Source organism: Hydra vulgaris, chromosome 15, assembly GCF_038396675.1.
Source record: "Hydra vulgaris chromosome 15, alternate assembly HydraT2T_AEP".
NCBI lineage: Eukaryota > Metazoa > Cnidaria > Hydrozoa > Anthoathecata > Hydridae > Hydra > Hydra vulgaris.
Window position 1 is genome coordinate 40,930,488 of NC_088934.1, and position 15,278 is coordinate 40,945,765.

Sequence of the window (15,278 nt, forward strand, 5' to 3'; positions counted from 1 at the left end):
AGTAAACGCCAGATAAACAATATTAAGTGATAATTTAAATATTTTTTACCATTTCGTATGTGAAATGAAAGATGAGTAATACTTCTTAACAAGGCCTGCAAAACATTGCAATATTACAAATTTAACTTCCCCATAACACATCACAGTATCACAAATTTAACACCAAAAGTTGTCTTAACTAGTTTTCTAATGTTATTTTATAATAAAATTATGAAACAAAATTGTTTAGTTCAATTTTTTTTAAAAAAAGATTTTTTTTTTTAATTGACAACTTTGATATAAAAAACTTATTAAAAACCAAAATTTATTTTCAGCAAATTTATTTTATTTAGATAATTCTTAAATGTACTATGCTAAATTTTATCAGAACTTTCAGAGTTCACTTAAATTTTAATAACATGCATGATTTTAAAATTTTTATATGCAGGCAATCTATTTCAGCGTGGTGCAATTGAAGTTATTTTTGTTGTAGTTTTTAAACAGGACACATGTTGATAACAGTTTTTATAACTGAAAGTGTATGTTCTTTATAAATATTATTTAAATATGTATGTATGTATGTATGTATGTATGTATGTATGTATGTATGTATGTATGTATGTATGTATGTATGTATGTATGTATGTATGCATGTATGTATGTGTGTATGTATGTGTGTATGTATGTATGTGTGAATATAAAAACATAATATATTAAATCATTTACAGATCTGGTTGAAAGTTACATGAGAGATGAGAGATTATCTGTTGGTAAAACAAATGTATATTGTTTTTTTGTTTTTTTAACAAGTTTTTACTATTTTTATTTTATAGTTTTTGACTTTTTTATAATGAAAGTTGATATGAAATACATTACTTTATTACTATTCTTGCTGTAATATATATATATATATATATATATATATATATATATATATATATATATATATATATATATATATGTGTGTATATATATATATATATATATATATGTATATATATATATATATATATATATATATATATATATATATATATATATATATATATATATATATATATACATGTATATATATATATATATATATATATATATATATATATATATATATATATATATATATATATATATATATATATATATATATATATTAAGTATTGCACACCATTTTTTAACACCATGTCTAAATCAATGACAGCCTTTAAGGATAATAATTTAACAATTACTAATTTAGACAATAAATAAATAATATTTATATGTTTTATAAAGTTTAGTTATGAGACAACTTTGGCATTTAGCCTGTTAAATGAATAAACTATATGATTCTTTCTTGTATTGGCAACTGGTCCAGGTAACAAAAATGATGCAAAACTTAGGTGGGTTGTACTATGAGATGTCTTCAAAATGGTGAGAAAATTTATAAAATTGAATTTAACCATTACGTTTTCTTACTTCAGACAATGTTGTTAGATTCAGTTTGATCAATCTTTCATTGTATAATAATTGTCTAATTTCAGGTAACAACTTAGTTGCATGTTTCTGCACATTTCGAGTATATCAACATCATTTTTATGGTAAGAGTTCCATACTTGAACAGTGAATTTGAGATATGGTCTTATGCATGCACTCTATAGATTTTTGAAAGGTTCACAAATGTTATAGTTTGAAGCTTTGGTAATAATACCTAATTTACTATTTACTCTTGAAGCTACTGCTCTGATCTTCATAGTCCATTTGAAATTGTCTGGTATCAAAACTCCTAAATCTCTTTCAATATTTGTTGTTAGTAATTTGATCTCTCATTATTAGTCACGAAATAGTCAAAGTTTAGATTGTGTTTACTGAAATCAAAAAGGTCTAGTCAAAAGTTTATTGAAAATAATTGAATAATTCGATTAATCAATTGTTTAAATTCCAGATATGATTTATTCTAAGATCTTGCAGGGGATTAAAGTTAACGATGTTGGATGATAGTTAAAAGGTTTATGTTTATTTCCATTTTTTAAAAAGAGGAGTTACATTTGCTTCTTCCCATTCTTCCTGGATCAAACTACTTGAAATTGACTATGTATAAATATGATATAATGGTAAACTCATACTGTTTGCAGAGTACTTTAACATGTATGGATGAACTCAGTCAGGACCCATAGATATTAGATGTCTGTTTTTAGTATATATTTTCTTACCAGTTCTTCAGAAACATATTTCTCTTAATATAGTTTGGCATCTAATTTTAAATTCTAGTAGTGTCTCTCAATTTTCAGATGTGTAAACAGAATTAAAATAGTCATTAAAGGTGCATGCTAATTGTACTTTATTAATGACAATAGTTTCTTTTTTTTTTTTTTTTTTATACATTTTCATATTGTTATATTCACTCTTCAAGTCAACTTCATTATTATATAAGTTGAGCTTCTTGTTTCATAAATACATAATGTTTTTGCTTTTTATTGTTTGCTTCAACTCACAGTTTAACCAAGGATTTTTTTTGATCATTTCATCCATTAGCTTTTGGCATATATGACTTACGAGCTAAATGATAGTGACCCAAAAAGATTTTATAACAGTTGTTAATAGATTTTTTCTGTAAAAGATTTTTTTTGATCAATATTTAGAATGTATTGATTCATTTTTAAATAGTTTTTAAATAATAATTTTGAAAATATTTTCAACCTTTCGTATAATTTAACAGGTTATTGTTTACAATTAGTTAATAATTTTGTTTGCTAAACTGATTTTAAAACTTAACAGGTGGTGAGCATGCTCTTTATATATAATATATATATTTAATTTATTATTGGTCTGTTCTTTAAGAACATTGAGCACTCTATTTGTAAAATACACTAACATAATTTATATATATATATATATATATATATATATATATATATATATATATATATATATATATATATATATGTATGTATATATGTATGTAAATATGAAATAAATATTTTTTTTAGGTTGAGTGTTATTTGTATGTGTGTACAATTAATTTTTCTTATTTGTATGCGCATATTTATTATTAATTATTTTGACTATTTCACTTAAAAATCTAGTGTCATTTAGTTAAACAATTTTTTTTATATAAATTAAATTAATTTATAAACTCTATTTAAATAAGTGTTGAAATACTTTTCTTTTATATAAAAGAATGCTTGCCAAAACCTAAACCCTTAGTCAATGTATGTACACTCCACTATGACTATGGTTATTACATTGGATTTATGTAGGCATTGATGCACTTATTTTATAAAACATTGAAATAAAAAATGATAAACAGCAATAAAAGTTAAAAAAATAAAACTACTTTAAAATATAATTTAAAAAAGAAAAAAAACTAAAATTGAAAAAAATAAGTTTTCAATGGATGATTCAAACCTGCAACTTTGTTACTCGCACCTCTAAATTTTATTATTAAAATTGCTAAATTTTATTATTGTTCATTTTATTAATGTAACTATTTTACTTATTAAAGAAATTAAAGTATTTAAACATTTTTCATGTGCAAATAATAAATTTCTTTTCAAGCACATGAGATTTTCTTATTTACACAAAATGCCTTTATATTTCTTGATTTTTTCCAGATATTTTTAAAAAATATTTTAGGAAAAAATTTTACTAATCTTTAAAATATGACCTGGATAATTTCTGATATTAGTAAAAACACTTATCTTTTTTTTTTTTGTTTTGGCCGGCTGTTTCTCCTTCGGTAGCTTCAGTTATAACTTATTTTAATAGTATTTCTGTTAAAACTTTTGTGCAATTTATTAGAAGAAAGAGAAATGCTTTAATTTAAAAAATGCTTTTCCAATATTTGTTGAAATCATTTTGTTGTTTTGTTGTGAGTTGGACCAAATTAAATTAAAGAAGTTTAGATAAGTTAAAAATATTTTTATCAAAAGAGTTTTATTTTGATCTATCATTAATTGAAATAGGAATTTGTTTTAAGATTTGAATTTGTGTTAATATACAATAATTCATCATTAGATTTTTTATAATGCTTGTGAAAATTTTCTAACAGGTTTAAATATAACATCAAGAAAATTCACTATTTTCAAATTAATTTTTATTTCAATTTAGAAGCCAAAATTTTTATAGTGTTTTTTTTTTCTGATTTTGTCAGGTTGAGGCCCTAATTTTTATTAATTAATTTTATTAATTAATTTTACCAGCATTAAACTTAATAAAATTAATAATTTTTATTGTTCTATTATAAAACCATCATCATGATACAATTGATTAGATTGAATTATTTTATCAAATTGTGTAAATGTGCATTCATTTTTGTAACTTATTTTAGAAAACCAATTAATAACATCAGTGGTATTTTTCCACAGTTTAATATTTTTCGAATATTATTATTTTTTTGTCCTACTTAATTTTACTAACGTGCTCTAGCTCACTTTTTGAAAAATCTAGTAGCCTGCAAGTTTATTTTAAAAATTTTATAATTTTTCTACAATGTTTAATTAGACAAATAGTGTCCTATGTAATTTCTGTATGGATTATATATATATAAATATATATACAGTATTGTACAAACTAATTGCATCAAAATCAAAAACAATAAAAATTCAGAAGTTTTTAAGTTTTATTTTTCCAATATAATAAAAACTTATACACTAATATTTTGTGTGTCCTCCTTGCGCTGCTTAACTTTCTGCACACAATTTGCCATAGAATCCAACTAACTTAATATCTTCAGTTTTTAAAAGTAGTATGATTATATAAATATAATAAATAAAATAAAACTATGTGATCTTTAACTTTTATGCTCTTGCAATCACCAGGTGAAATACAAATATTTTGTGTTTTTTTAATTTATTTTTTTTGTTGTGACTTATAATGTTTTTTGAAATGCTGTTTGAGCAGCTGTAGCTAACTCCCCGTGGAGGCAACCACCAGCAAAGCAAAGTAGGGCTTTCAAAAATTTATTAAAGATTTCAATCTGTTAAAGATGTTATTATACAAATATTTCAAACTTTCATTCAATAAAACAGAGAATGCATGTATACTGTATGTAGGAATCAAGTTGCGTGTAATTTGTTTTATTTTTTTATTTTTAATGATGAATTATTATAGATTGAAATCTAATCTAACTTTAAGTCAATGTAAGATATTGTTTATATGGATAAATTAGGTAAATATAATTTATAAAAATAAAAATTATATTACCTGGTCATTATTTCCTTCCAATTAGTTTCTAATAAATAGTAGTTAGAATCCATTATTGTGGAGAGATATAAACTGATATAAATGTTAGTACATTTATATCAGTTTTTTTATATCATTAAAATAGTTTAAAAAATGAAAACCAAGGTATACATTGAATGTACAAGGTTGAATTCTCTATGATATATATTGCATATATAAATATACAAGGTTTATTTTTAGATTGCTATGATTCATCATCCAAAAAATATGCACAATCACAGACACCAGAATTTAAACACCAACATATCCAGTGTTGTTGCATGCTGTTGTGTCTATTAGTAGATTTTTTTTTTTTTTTTTTTTGTTATTCATCTCCTCAAGGCCGAGAAGGCCACTACAGATGAGGAGGCTACTTAATAGTGGTTATAACCCTCTCTCAACTCTATAACTCCGAAACACAAACCTTGAAGAACAAGGCCGCTGCGCGGAGAAACAAGTTGAGCGCGGTACTACCAGGGACATGGTGGGGATCGAACTCGGAACCTCTCGCTAATGAAGCGAGGGCATTACCACTACACCACTTCCGCATATAGTGAACTAATGCATATTTATGCATTAAGTCCTGCTCTTGCAATATCGATTCATTCTGTTTTTTCTGCTGATAGCAGTTTCTGCAATATCGCACATTCTCACACTGTTGTTGTTTATGGATTAGGAGTTAGAATAATATTGGATCTTGAAACTGCAGAAGTGTGGACTTATGCCAGTGAAGAAACAAAAGTTTACAACCATATTGTCTATCTTGACAAGCGCCTACCTGCAAGTGAGATTGACTTCAACATTTTGGATAAATGTGTTTCAGACAGAATCAGGCTGACTAAATAACACAATCAATAATTATTGCAAACAATATATAGGTCAACCAAAAAATAAAATCAGTAAATTTTATTAAACAAGCTATATAAATATAGATATAACAAGATATAAATGTATAATGATTAATCCACAATATATTTTTTTCTTTAGAAGCACTACATCACTGGCCAATTAAAATGATCTCACATAAACATTCAATGACACAGACATATCAGACAATGAAATAGAGGTATATTCACAAAAAACAAGCTGAAGGTGCCAGTGACCAAAAAATAGTGGCACAGCAAAATGCCAGCAACAGTCTTCACAATCTAAAGTTTTTAGAAGCTTCAGAGGTTAACAATATATTCAAAAAGTCAATTGTTTAAAATGTATATCAGAAACCATTCCAAAAGAAAATGTATATTTTCTTGTTAAGAATAAAGAAAATATTCAAAGATGTACAAATGGTTTGCGAAGCTGCTTTGTTGATGATTGTGGGGCATGGACAGGAGCAAGTGGAATTTCTCCGGTTTCTTTTTAAATTGGTCTATCTTTAGGTCACTTTAAAAATGTCATAAAAAGGACTGGAAAATATTCTAAAACTGTTAAAAGTAACAAATGTTTACTTACAATGTTTTAGAGCCACAGCCATTGCCATCTGCAGTCATACAGCTTCATCAGCACTATGCTTGTTTACGAGCAAACAATAATTTTAAACAATGCATCCGTTGGATAGAAGAAGAGACATTGCCAACTTTATCTCTCTAGGTTGTCTGATTTTTGTTTGTTTAATAGCATCCATTGCTGATCTGGATGTTTTCCAATGTATTTGCTGTCCACATGGAAACATTGTTGTTGTTTCCATATGGACATGATCCAGAATGTTTTCCAATGTATTCAACAACACAGACATGTCTGTGTTGTTGAATATGTTGGAAAACATCCAAGATCATGTCTACACGGAAACAGTAACAGTGCACAATCTACTTAAGTACGAACATCCAGATCAGCAATGAATGCTATTAAACAAGCAAAAACCAGACAACCTAGAGCGATCTACCAAGATCTACTACTAAACCATGAAAAATATTATGATAAGTTGAAAAACAAGACATTAAGATCAACAGGAAACCAAAGAAACTTCATAGGTAATGTTCAACAAGTCAGTTATGTTCTTCATGATCACCCCTTTGTGCAAAGTTTAGAGCAGACAAAGAATAAAATTCCAAATGTAATCCTTTATTTGGAAAAAAAAATACAGCAAATAAACGCTACGTGTTCAAGTGGTTGTGTATCAGTAGTTGGGATTGATTGATCTTTTAATCTTGGAGAAGTGTATGTCACTGTTACAGTATTTGAGATGCCAGTTGTAGTCCGCAAAGATCTTCAATTAAATCTGATCATTGTCTTCATTGAGCCATTGTTCCTGCATGGTGATGCATTTGATGGTACATGTGCACATTTCTTCACGCATTTACGGAATGAATTTAAAGAATTGTCATGCAAAACTGAAAATTTTAATTTTTGTACTGATCAAGAAAAGGCTATGATGTCACCCCAAAAATTTGCTTTTCCAAAATCCAATCAGGTCTTGCGTATCCGACATCTAAAAAAAATGTAGCGCTATATCTGGCAGACAAAGTAGGACAGGAGAAAAAAGTACGTCAAGTGGTTATATATGGTTTGTTTAGAAGTCAAGGTGCAGTGTTGTCAGATGACTCAATAGTATTTGAAGAACAAATCAAGTTTGTCCAAAACATCTGCAAAAACAAAAAAAAGAGACAAATTTCTAAAGCATTTGGATCAATGTCTAGTCCTGATATTTAAGGACAAGATGTTGATCCAACTTTGTCTTGACAAAAATGTCCAAGATAACTGGACAAACAATAATGCAGTGTCTGCCAACCATATTCTGAAATGTGCAGTTAATTGGAAACCATAACCACTAATGGAACTAATCACACAAATTTGGAATCTAGATCAAGTTCAACAAAAGTGTCATGTTAATGCTACTAACTACCTCATAACCTACATTGGTAAACTAATTTTGTTTACCAGGATCAGTAACGAGCTATTACTGGTACAGGATCATTCACTCTGGCACCAGAGTATCAACAGCATGTTATTTCTCCACAGCAATGGTCACAGATGTCAACTGAAGACAAACAGAAAGCAATGAACAAGTTATTCTGTGCAAGGATACCAAACAACATCAACTGACAGAAAACTCAAAGTGCTGCTCAATTACTGCCCAAAGGCAGTAAGAAATCAGGTCAAAAAAAAAGCCCAACAGCTGAACGATCAATGACCATGCTGAAATAGCAAAAAAAGCATGCTTTGGCAAATGAACAGAAATTAACTGGATTGTCTTCTTTAAATTTATCTTTATAACGACTTTAAATAATAAGAAATTTGTTAATAAGTGGTGTACCCAAGAGGGTGCGGTTTCCAATAAATGTTCAGAAAAATATTTTTAGACAACTGATATTTTAAAAAAGCGGCATGCCCTTAATTTGGGTATCTTATAAATATTTGGATGTAAGTTGATGAGCTACTGTTGCAGATGTCTTCATTACTTCATTTCTTATCAATATAAGTCAATTATAAGAGTTTCAATAGATTAAGTTTATTAAATTTAATTTGTATGTTATTTCAGTTTATTTTGGGTTAATTATTTGTCAACCGTATCCCATATTGTCTTATCGGTCAGTTATTTTAATAGATTAAGTTTATTACAGTTAATTTGTACGTTATTTCAAGTTATTTTGAGTTATTTCACCTTTAAAGCGCACCGCTAAAATAACAGTGATTGAATCACACATAAATTTTATCTATATAGAGCCTAAGATAATGTTCTATTAATTGATAACTGCTCGATCAGCTACACAAATATTTATTGCCTGTGATTGTTTAGTGTGTTGTGCATATTTTACACTTAGAACAGTTCCTGGTTAACATGAAAACTATTGTTTGATCTTATTTCAATGTCAAATTTGTATTTTTTTAACAGTTTTTTTTTCTGTTTTTAAATTACTTAAGCACAATAGAAATAAATGTTTGTATGATATTAATTACACTGTTTAAACAAGTTAAACTTTAGTTTAAACTAATTAATTACACTGTTTAAACAAGTTTCAAACTACATAGTCCATCATCAGTAAAATTACAAAAATTATTAACCCTTTGTAATAGATTTATATAATTTTTTTTAAACATCTTCACTTCCAACAAGGCTGCATGCAACCACTTTTAGAGTTGGAAGTTACCAGAAGAGAAAAAATGAAGTTTATAGAGCAAGATAATGATTAATAGATGACTTGAAAGATAGCAAATTATATGAATCAGGAAAATAAGATAAAGGGAGCGAATTCCAAAGAACTGATGTTCAAGGAAAAAAAAACTAGATAAATAAGAACTTTTAGAGCACTTAGGTACAGTCACAGTAAAAGGATAAGACTTAATTGAATTATAAGTAACAAGAGAATGAATTTTAGTAGATAGCATAAAAGAGGCTGGCTCTTTAGAGTGTCTCTTGATGATGAACCAGAGTGTTCGGGGAAAAAAAATGCTAGCTCTTAAGAGCTGTTTTTTTTTGGAAAAAGAAAAACATACTGCTTTGATGTAATAATGGGCAGTTACGATGGAGCAGAAATTTGTGAATTTGTTGGACTATGTATTATAGATTTATTAAGTAAAATAATCAATATTATTGATTTAGGCTTTTATTGTGATAATGGTTTAATAGTAATGCATGAACAATTTGGTCCACAGCTCAATAAAATTAGAAAAGATATAAAAAATTTTTAAAATATTGGGTTTCAAATTGAATTAAACAAATATTTAAAAATTGTGAAGTAATGCCACATTAACTCTCTGAAAATTTAAAATAGCCTTTCAAAAAACCAAATGACGAATTGTTGTATATTAATATCAAACTCAAACCCCAAATTCTAAAACAAATCCCAATTTCAATTAATAACAGGCTAAACCAAAATTTCTCTAATGAAAATGTATTAAATTCCTCTGAATGAATTTACAAAATACCCTTAAAAAAAGTGAATTTCAAGTGTTTGAACTAAAATTTGACCCAGAAAAAAAGAAAACAAAAAAGAGAATTAGAACTAGAAATGTAATTTGGTTCAACCCCCCATATTGCAAAAATATTTCCACTAACATAGTAAAAGTGTTTTTAAAATTGGTCAATAAGCATTTCCTGCCCTCTAATAATTTACATAAATTTTTTAATCAAAATACTATTGAAGTTAGCTATAGTTGCACAAAAAATATGGAAAGAGTTATAAATGGTTGCAATAATGATTTGCTAAACAAAAAAGAAATCCTAAATGAAAAAATAACAGAAAATTGTAATTGTAAACAAAGAATAATTGCCCGATGAGTGGAAAATGTTTATTAAAAAGTGTGGTACATAAAACAACATAAATGTGTTGTTTCCTCTAAGAATTTTCCTGATAAATAATATATTAGCTTAACCGAGGGTGAATGGAAAAATGTGGAAAAATGTTTTGCCAACCATAAGCAATCTTTTAAAAATAAAAACTATTCAAAAGACACCATGCTGTCAAAATAGATATGGGAGTTGAAAGAAAAATATTTATATTGAATTGGTCCATCCTTAAAACAGTACCTAATAATATATAATAATATTTCCAAAAAATGCATGTTATGCCTACAGGAAAAATTTGAAATAAGTTAAGACATTAATGATTTCCTATAACTTAATATTTGGTATAAATTAAAGTTTTAGTAATTTGAACATTCATTTCTGATGAGTCTTTATTGATAAAACACAGTGTAAAATGAAAAAAGTTTGATAAATGATTTTCTATTCATTTGAATTTGTTTATTCATAAATCAAAGTTTAACAAGCAAAACCATCATGTAAAAATAAAGTGTTAGCTGTAAACTCTGATAAAGTGGTGTAGTACCACCCTAACCCTGCTATCTCGTTATCAACTCTTGCAATTAGTTTATCTCATTGTCTTTGTTTAGCAGACGAGGATTATTTGCCCAGAAAAAGTTCTTTATGTGGATTAAGAAATATTTTTTTAGTTTGGTTTGATTTACTGGCGGCCAGCAATAGTCTTGATTGACATGGTGGTAGTGGTGTTAATGGTTTTAGTGAGGGCTTAAGGATAATTTTTATTGAGTTTTGTTGTTGCTGTTTAATCTGATTGTTGTTTGTTAATCTAAACACACTTCTTGTTATCGGCAGATTGGAATGTGTCAATGCAACGCACAGATCCAGTCTGTCTGTGGATGACCCATCGAAAGGATTCATTTAGGTTAGCTTTCATAAGGTCTTCATTCTTTTGCTTCTTTTTGTTATATAGTTTATTAAAGCTTCTTGGTCTGCAACTTTTGCTAGAGTGTCTCATTTTACATCTGTTGACTTGAACACAACTTTTATTACACCAATTGGATTTTGGTTGTCCTGGTTCATGTTCTGGTGATTGCTAGGCGGGTTGTTTCTTTTTTTGTAACAATGAACGTGAATAATTTCCTTGTGGTTGACTTTGATTGCTTCAAAATATTCTTTTTAAGATCTTCATTACTTCTATTTTCAGACTCTTTAAAAACTACGGCTATTATATTTGACTCTCTTAATGGGTAGTCCTATTTTTGTCTGCTCTAGGGCCTCATTATTTATTTCTTCAATCGATTTTTTATTGATTACACTCATAATCATGGATTCTTGTAGATTTTGTAGTTCATTTGCAATTGTATACACCAATTCATATTCTTTCATCGGAGGGCTACCACTCTACAGCAGTAATTTACCTTTGGGTCATGAAATATTTCAATTTATTTATAACTTATTACATAGGGACTAAAAAGTTTTAGTATGTGTTTTTTTCCCATTTATTATTGCTCTGTTTTAAAAACTATATATATATATATATATATATATATATATATATATATATATATATATATATATATATATAGTTTTTTTTAGTCTTTTTATTAGTATAACTCTAGTATTTTTAGTTATTTTATTAGTATAACCCTTTTAGTAATTAAGAAGAGTTTCTGTTAGAGTAACAAAAACTAGTAAAAGGGAGACTAAATGCTGGTTTGTTAAATCCTAAACTTCCTTGTTCTCAAATATGATTTTCTTATACATATCTTAAATAAGATTTTCTTTTTTTTTTTAGTTTGAATTTATTTATCTATAATTATGAACTTTTCTTGTTCTTAATAGTTTATCTCCTTAAATAAATAAAAAAAGTAAAAAATTTATTTAAGCAAAATATTTTTATTGAGTTTACTGACTTATCTAAGCAATATTTTGTTGTAGATTTTTACTGATTTATGTAAACAATATTTTGTTGTAGATTTTTACTGATTTATATAAGCAAATTTCTTTGTAGATGTTAACTGATTCATCTAAGCAAATCGAGTATGCTGCTTTAAAACTAAAGCTGTTTGAGGTAATTATATTATTTTATTTGTTCAAGAAATGAAAATTAAAATTGTATTGTAAAAAATATAAATGAGATAAATGTAAAACGAATATATACGATCATTTGTTTATGCTTTAGAAAATAGAAGATGAAAGTGTTGAAAATGAGGAAGAATTTTTTGAAGTTTCTTTACCAAATTGTTCGCAATTGGCATTTTACTTTGAACAAGGTTCAATTGGCATTGGGAAAGAAGAAATTTATCATATATTTTTGTCTTTGAAGGAGCTTATTTCTAATGTTCCCCTTGCAAGCGTTCGATTTTGGGGTATGGCTCCATTTTTTTATAGATACATGATCTGGTTTCTGCTATGTTTACTTTAATATTGGTTTTTTCATTATCAATAGTTAGTTGTCATTCATCATTGTCATTGATTGCCATTTCCATTGTCACGTTCATTTACTTAAGTAATGCCATAAATCTCTATAGCCGCCACCACTTCCATCATCATTATCATCATCATCCTTACTATTATCATTATTATCATCACAAACCACCACCACCAAAAAGGAAGATAGGAACTTTTTACGAAACAGGAATTTTAATAATAGTGTGGCTTGCGGTCAAATGCGCATTTTAACAGCTGTTTCATAATAATTTCAATTGGATTTAATATGCTCATGTAAGTTTTGGTAAAGTCTATGGTGAAAAATAAATAAAGACCTAATTTTTGACAAATTGAAATTTACATGATTTTCTCTTAAATTTACAAGATTTACTTTTAATAAGCTTACTTTTAATATCCCCTCCTGTATATTAAAAATCTAAGAGTAAGAATTGTTGACATTTTGAAAATTAATAAAAACAATGTTTGCTACTATTTGTTTAAAAATTATCAATAAAGAAATGCTGCATCAAGCACCTCTATACTGGCAGTCTTAATACTCAAACACATCTATCTCACACTATTAGCATACTATAAGAATATATTATAAGACATTATTTTTTTATGTTTCTCTTTTACCAATTTGAATATTCTATTTATAATAATTAAATCCCACGATATTTAAACATGTTAACAGAGGTTGCATCAATTACTGTTTGCAGCAGGGTATTCCACTGGGACACAACACTTTTTGTGAAAAATTTCTTTCTCTGCATGTGGTCCAGTACTTGTTGCTGTGCCAGTTGTTGATTATGACCTTTCATAATGTACTTTAATGATGATGGGCAATATATCTGCTTATAGTATATATTCTGTTTAGATCATTTTAATTCAATTAAAGAATTTTTGTTAATAGTGTAACCTTATCTTTTACTAAACTATTTTTGCATAAATAATATATATATTGTTTAACAAAACATTATTTTAAAACTTTCCAGTATTTTTGTTTCCGTTTTTTATTTGATTCTATTCATATAGGTAAAATATTTGGTACCCAAGCTAATTACATTATTGCTGAAGGTGAATTCAAAGAAGGTGAAGGGGAAGATGAGAAAGAAGTTGATGTTAGAAAAAATTCTTTAATTTTTGCTTTTCTTTTTTTAATTTTTGCTAGTATATAGCAGGGGTGGAACCTCCAGTTTTTTCCAGGGCCACTGAAATATCGTATATTTTTTACTTAAGTTGTCTGTTATGATAATTAGTCAACTAAAGTCAACTAATACATTTTTAAAATTGACTAAATTAACTAACAGTCAATTTAGTCGAAATATGGGAGTAAAATTGTTTTTTTTATTTTAAATTATTTCTTTTTATGGAGACTTTCAAAACAATTATTTATTTATTAGTAATACTTAGAGACCAATAGAGACAGTCTCATCATCAGACTATAAAACAAAATAATTTTACAAAGTTTTTAAAAAACTCGTTAAAGAAAACATTATATTGACGTCAATTTTTTATTTGAATAAAACACATTATTAGTTTCCAAAAACCTGTTTTTAGATTTTGACCATTATCCAAATTCATTCCTATTGGTTTGTGTGGGCTAGTTTGTTGGTACTGTATCTCTAAAGATAAAACACCTGGTTTGCTGAAGTGTGGCAACACTAGGTTTAAAGACAGCTCTGTAACTGAAATTCCGATATATTTAGTTAGTTTTACATTTAAGAAACATAGCATGCTGGGCAGCAGCAGCAAATGGGTACATGAATCATTACTAATGCTATAATAACTTTTTATATAATAACTTTTTGTTCCTCAGAGTTAAAATAATTTTCATTATAAATCAAAAGCTTAAACATTGATTATTTTTTTTTGAATTAATAATGCAGAAACTTTTTCTAAAAAAAGTTGTTGTATATTGTTGTAAATTGTTGTAAATTAAATTAAAAACATTCAACATAAAATGATTGAAGATTGAGTGATAATATTAAAATATTATTATTTTCATAAAAAAGTTTATTTTTTTTCAGATTTGATCCACAAAAGCACAATAAAAAACAAAACGGAAATGACATAGAGTGTGATAAAAACAAACAAGTAAGAACATTTTAGATCGCTTGGCTTGCAGAGTTTTTTTGGTTCGATACTCAAAATTAGGCAACTTATATTATGAGTATTGTAAAGATTCTGTAAGCATAAAGTTACTGATGCTGCATAAAGAGTAACAGGAGAGAAGCTGATAAAAGAAGATGAAAGGATTGTCTATGTTATGATCTGTAAATATTGTCAGCTAAAACATTTTGCAAACAACAACTTGGAAGCAAATTATATTCCTTTACTTGGTGATTTGAAACAGTATCCTTTTGTTTTTGGAGCTATAACTTTCCGTTTTGAAAATGTATGAAACGATTGCAAATCTTTGAACTTTTTAAATGGACTAGCAATTGAAAGAAACAAAACCAATTGAAAGAAA

The 15,278-nt window shown here is 27.0% G+C and overlaps 1 protein-coding gene across 4 annotated transcripts in view; it reads left to right on the top strand.

The window, feature by feature from the left end:
* LOC100213424 (radial spoke head protein 6 homolog A) overlaps positions 1–15,278 on the top strand; it is a 47,346-nt gene that overhangs the window by 12,916 nt on the left and 19,152 nt on the right. For 2 of the 4 annotated variants that reach the window (XM_065820129.1, XM_065820131.1), the window contains exons 3-6: positions 708–760; positions 12,387–12,446; positions 12,558–12,744; positions 13,841–13,926. In XM_065820129.1, the coding sequence (XP_065676201.1) occupies positions 708–760; positions 12,387–12,446; positions 12,558–12,744; positions 13,841–13,926 (386 nt within the window). The remainder of the gene's footprint in view (positions 1–707; positions 761–12,386; positions 12,447–12,557; positions 12,745–13,840; positions 13,927–15,278) is intronic. The other 2 variants (XM_065820130.1, XM_065820133.1) reach the window with 1 other exon arrangement.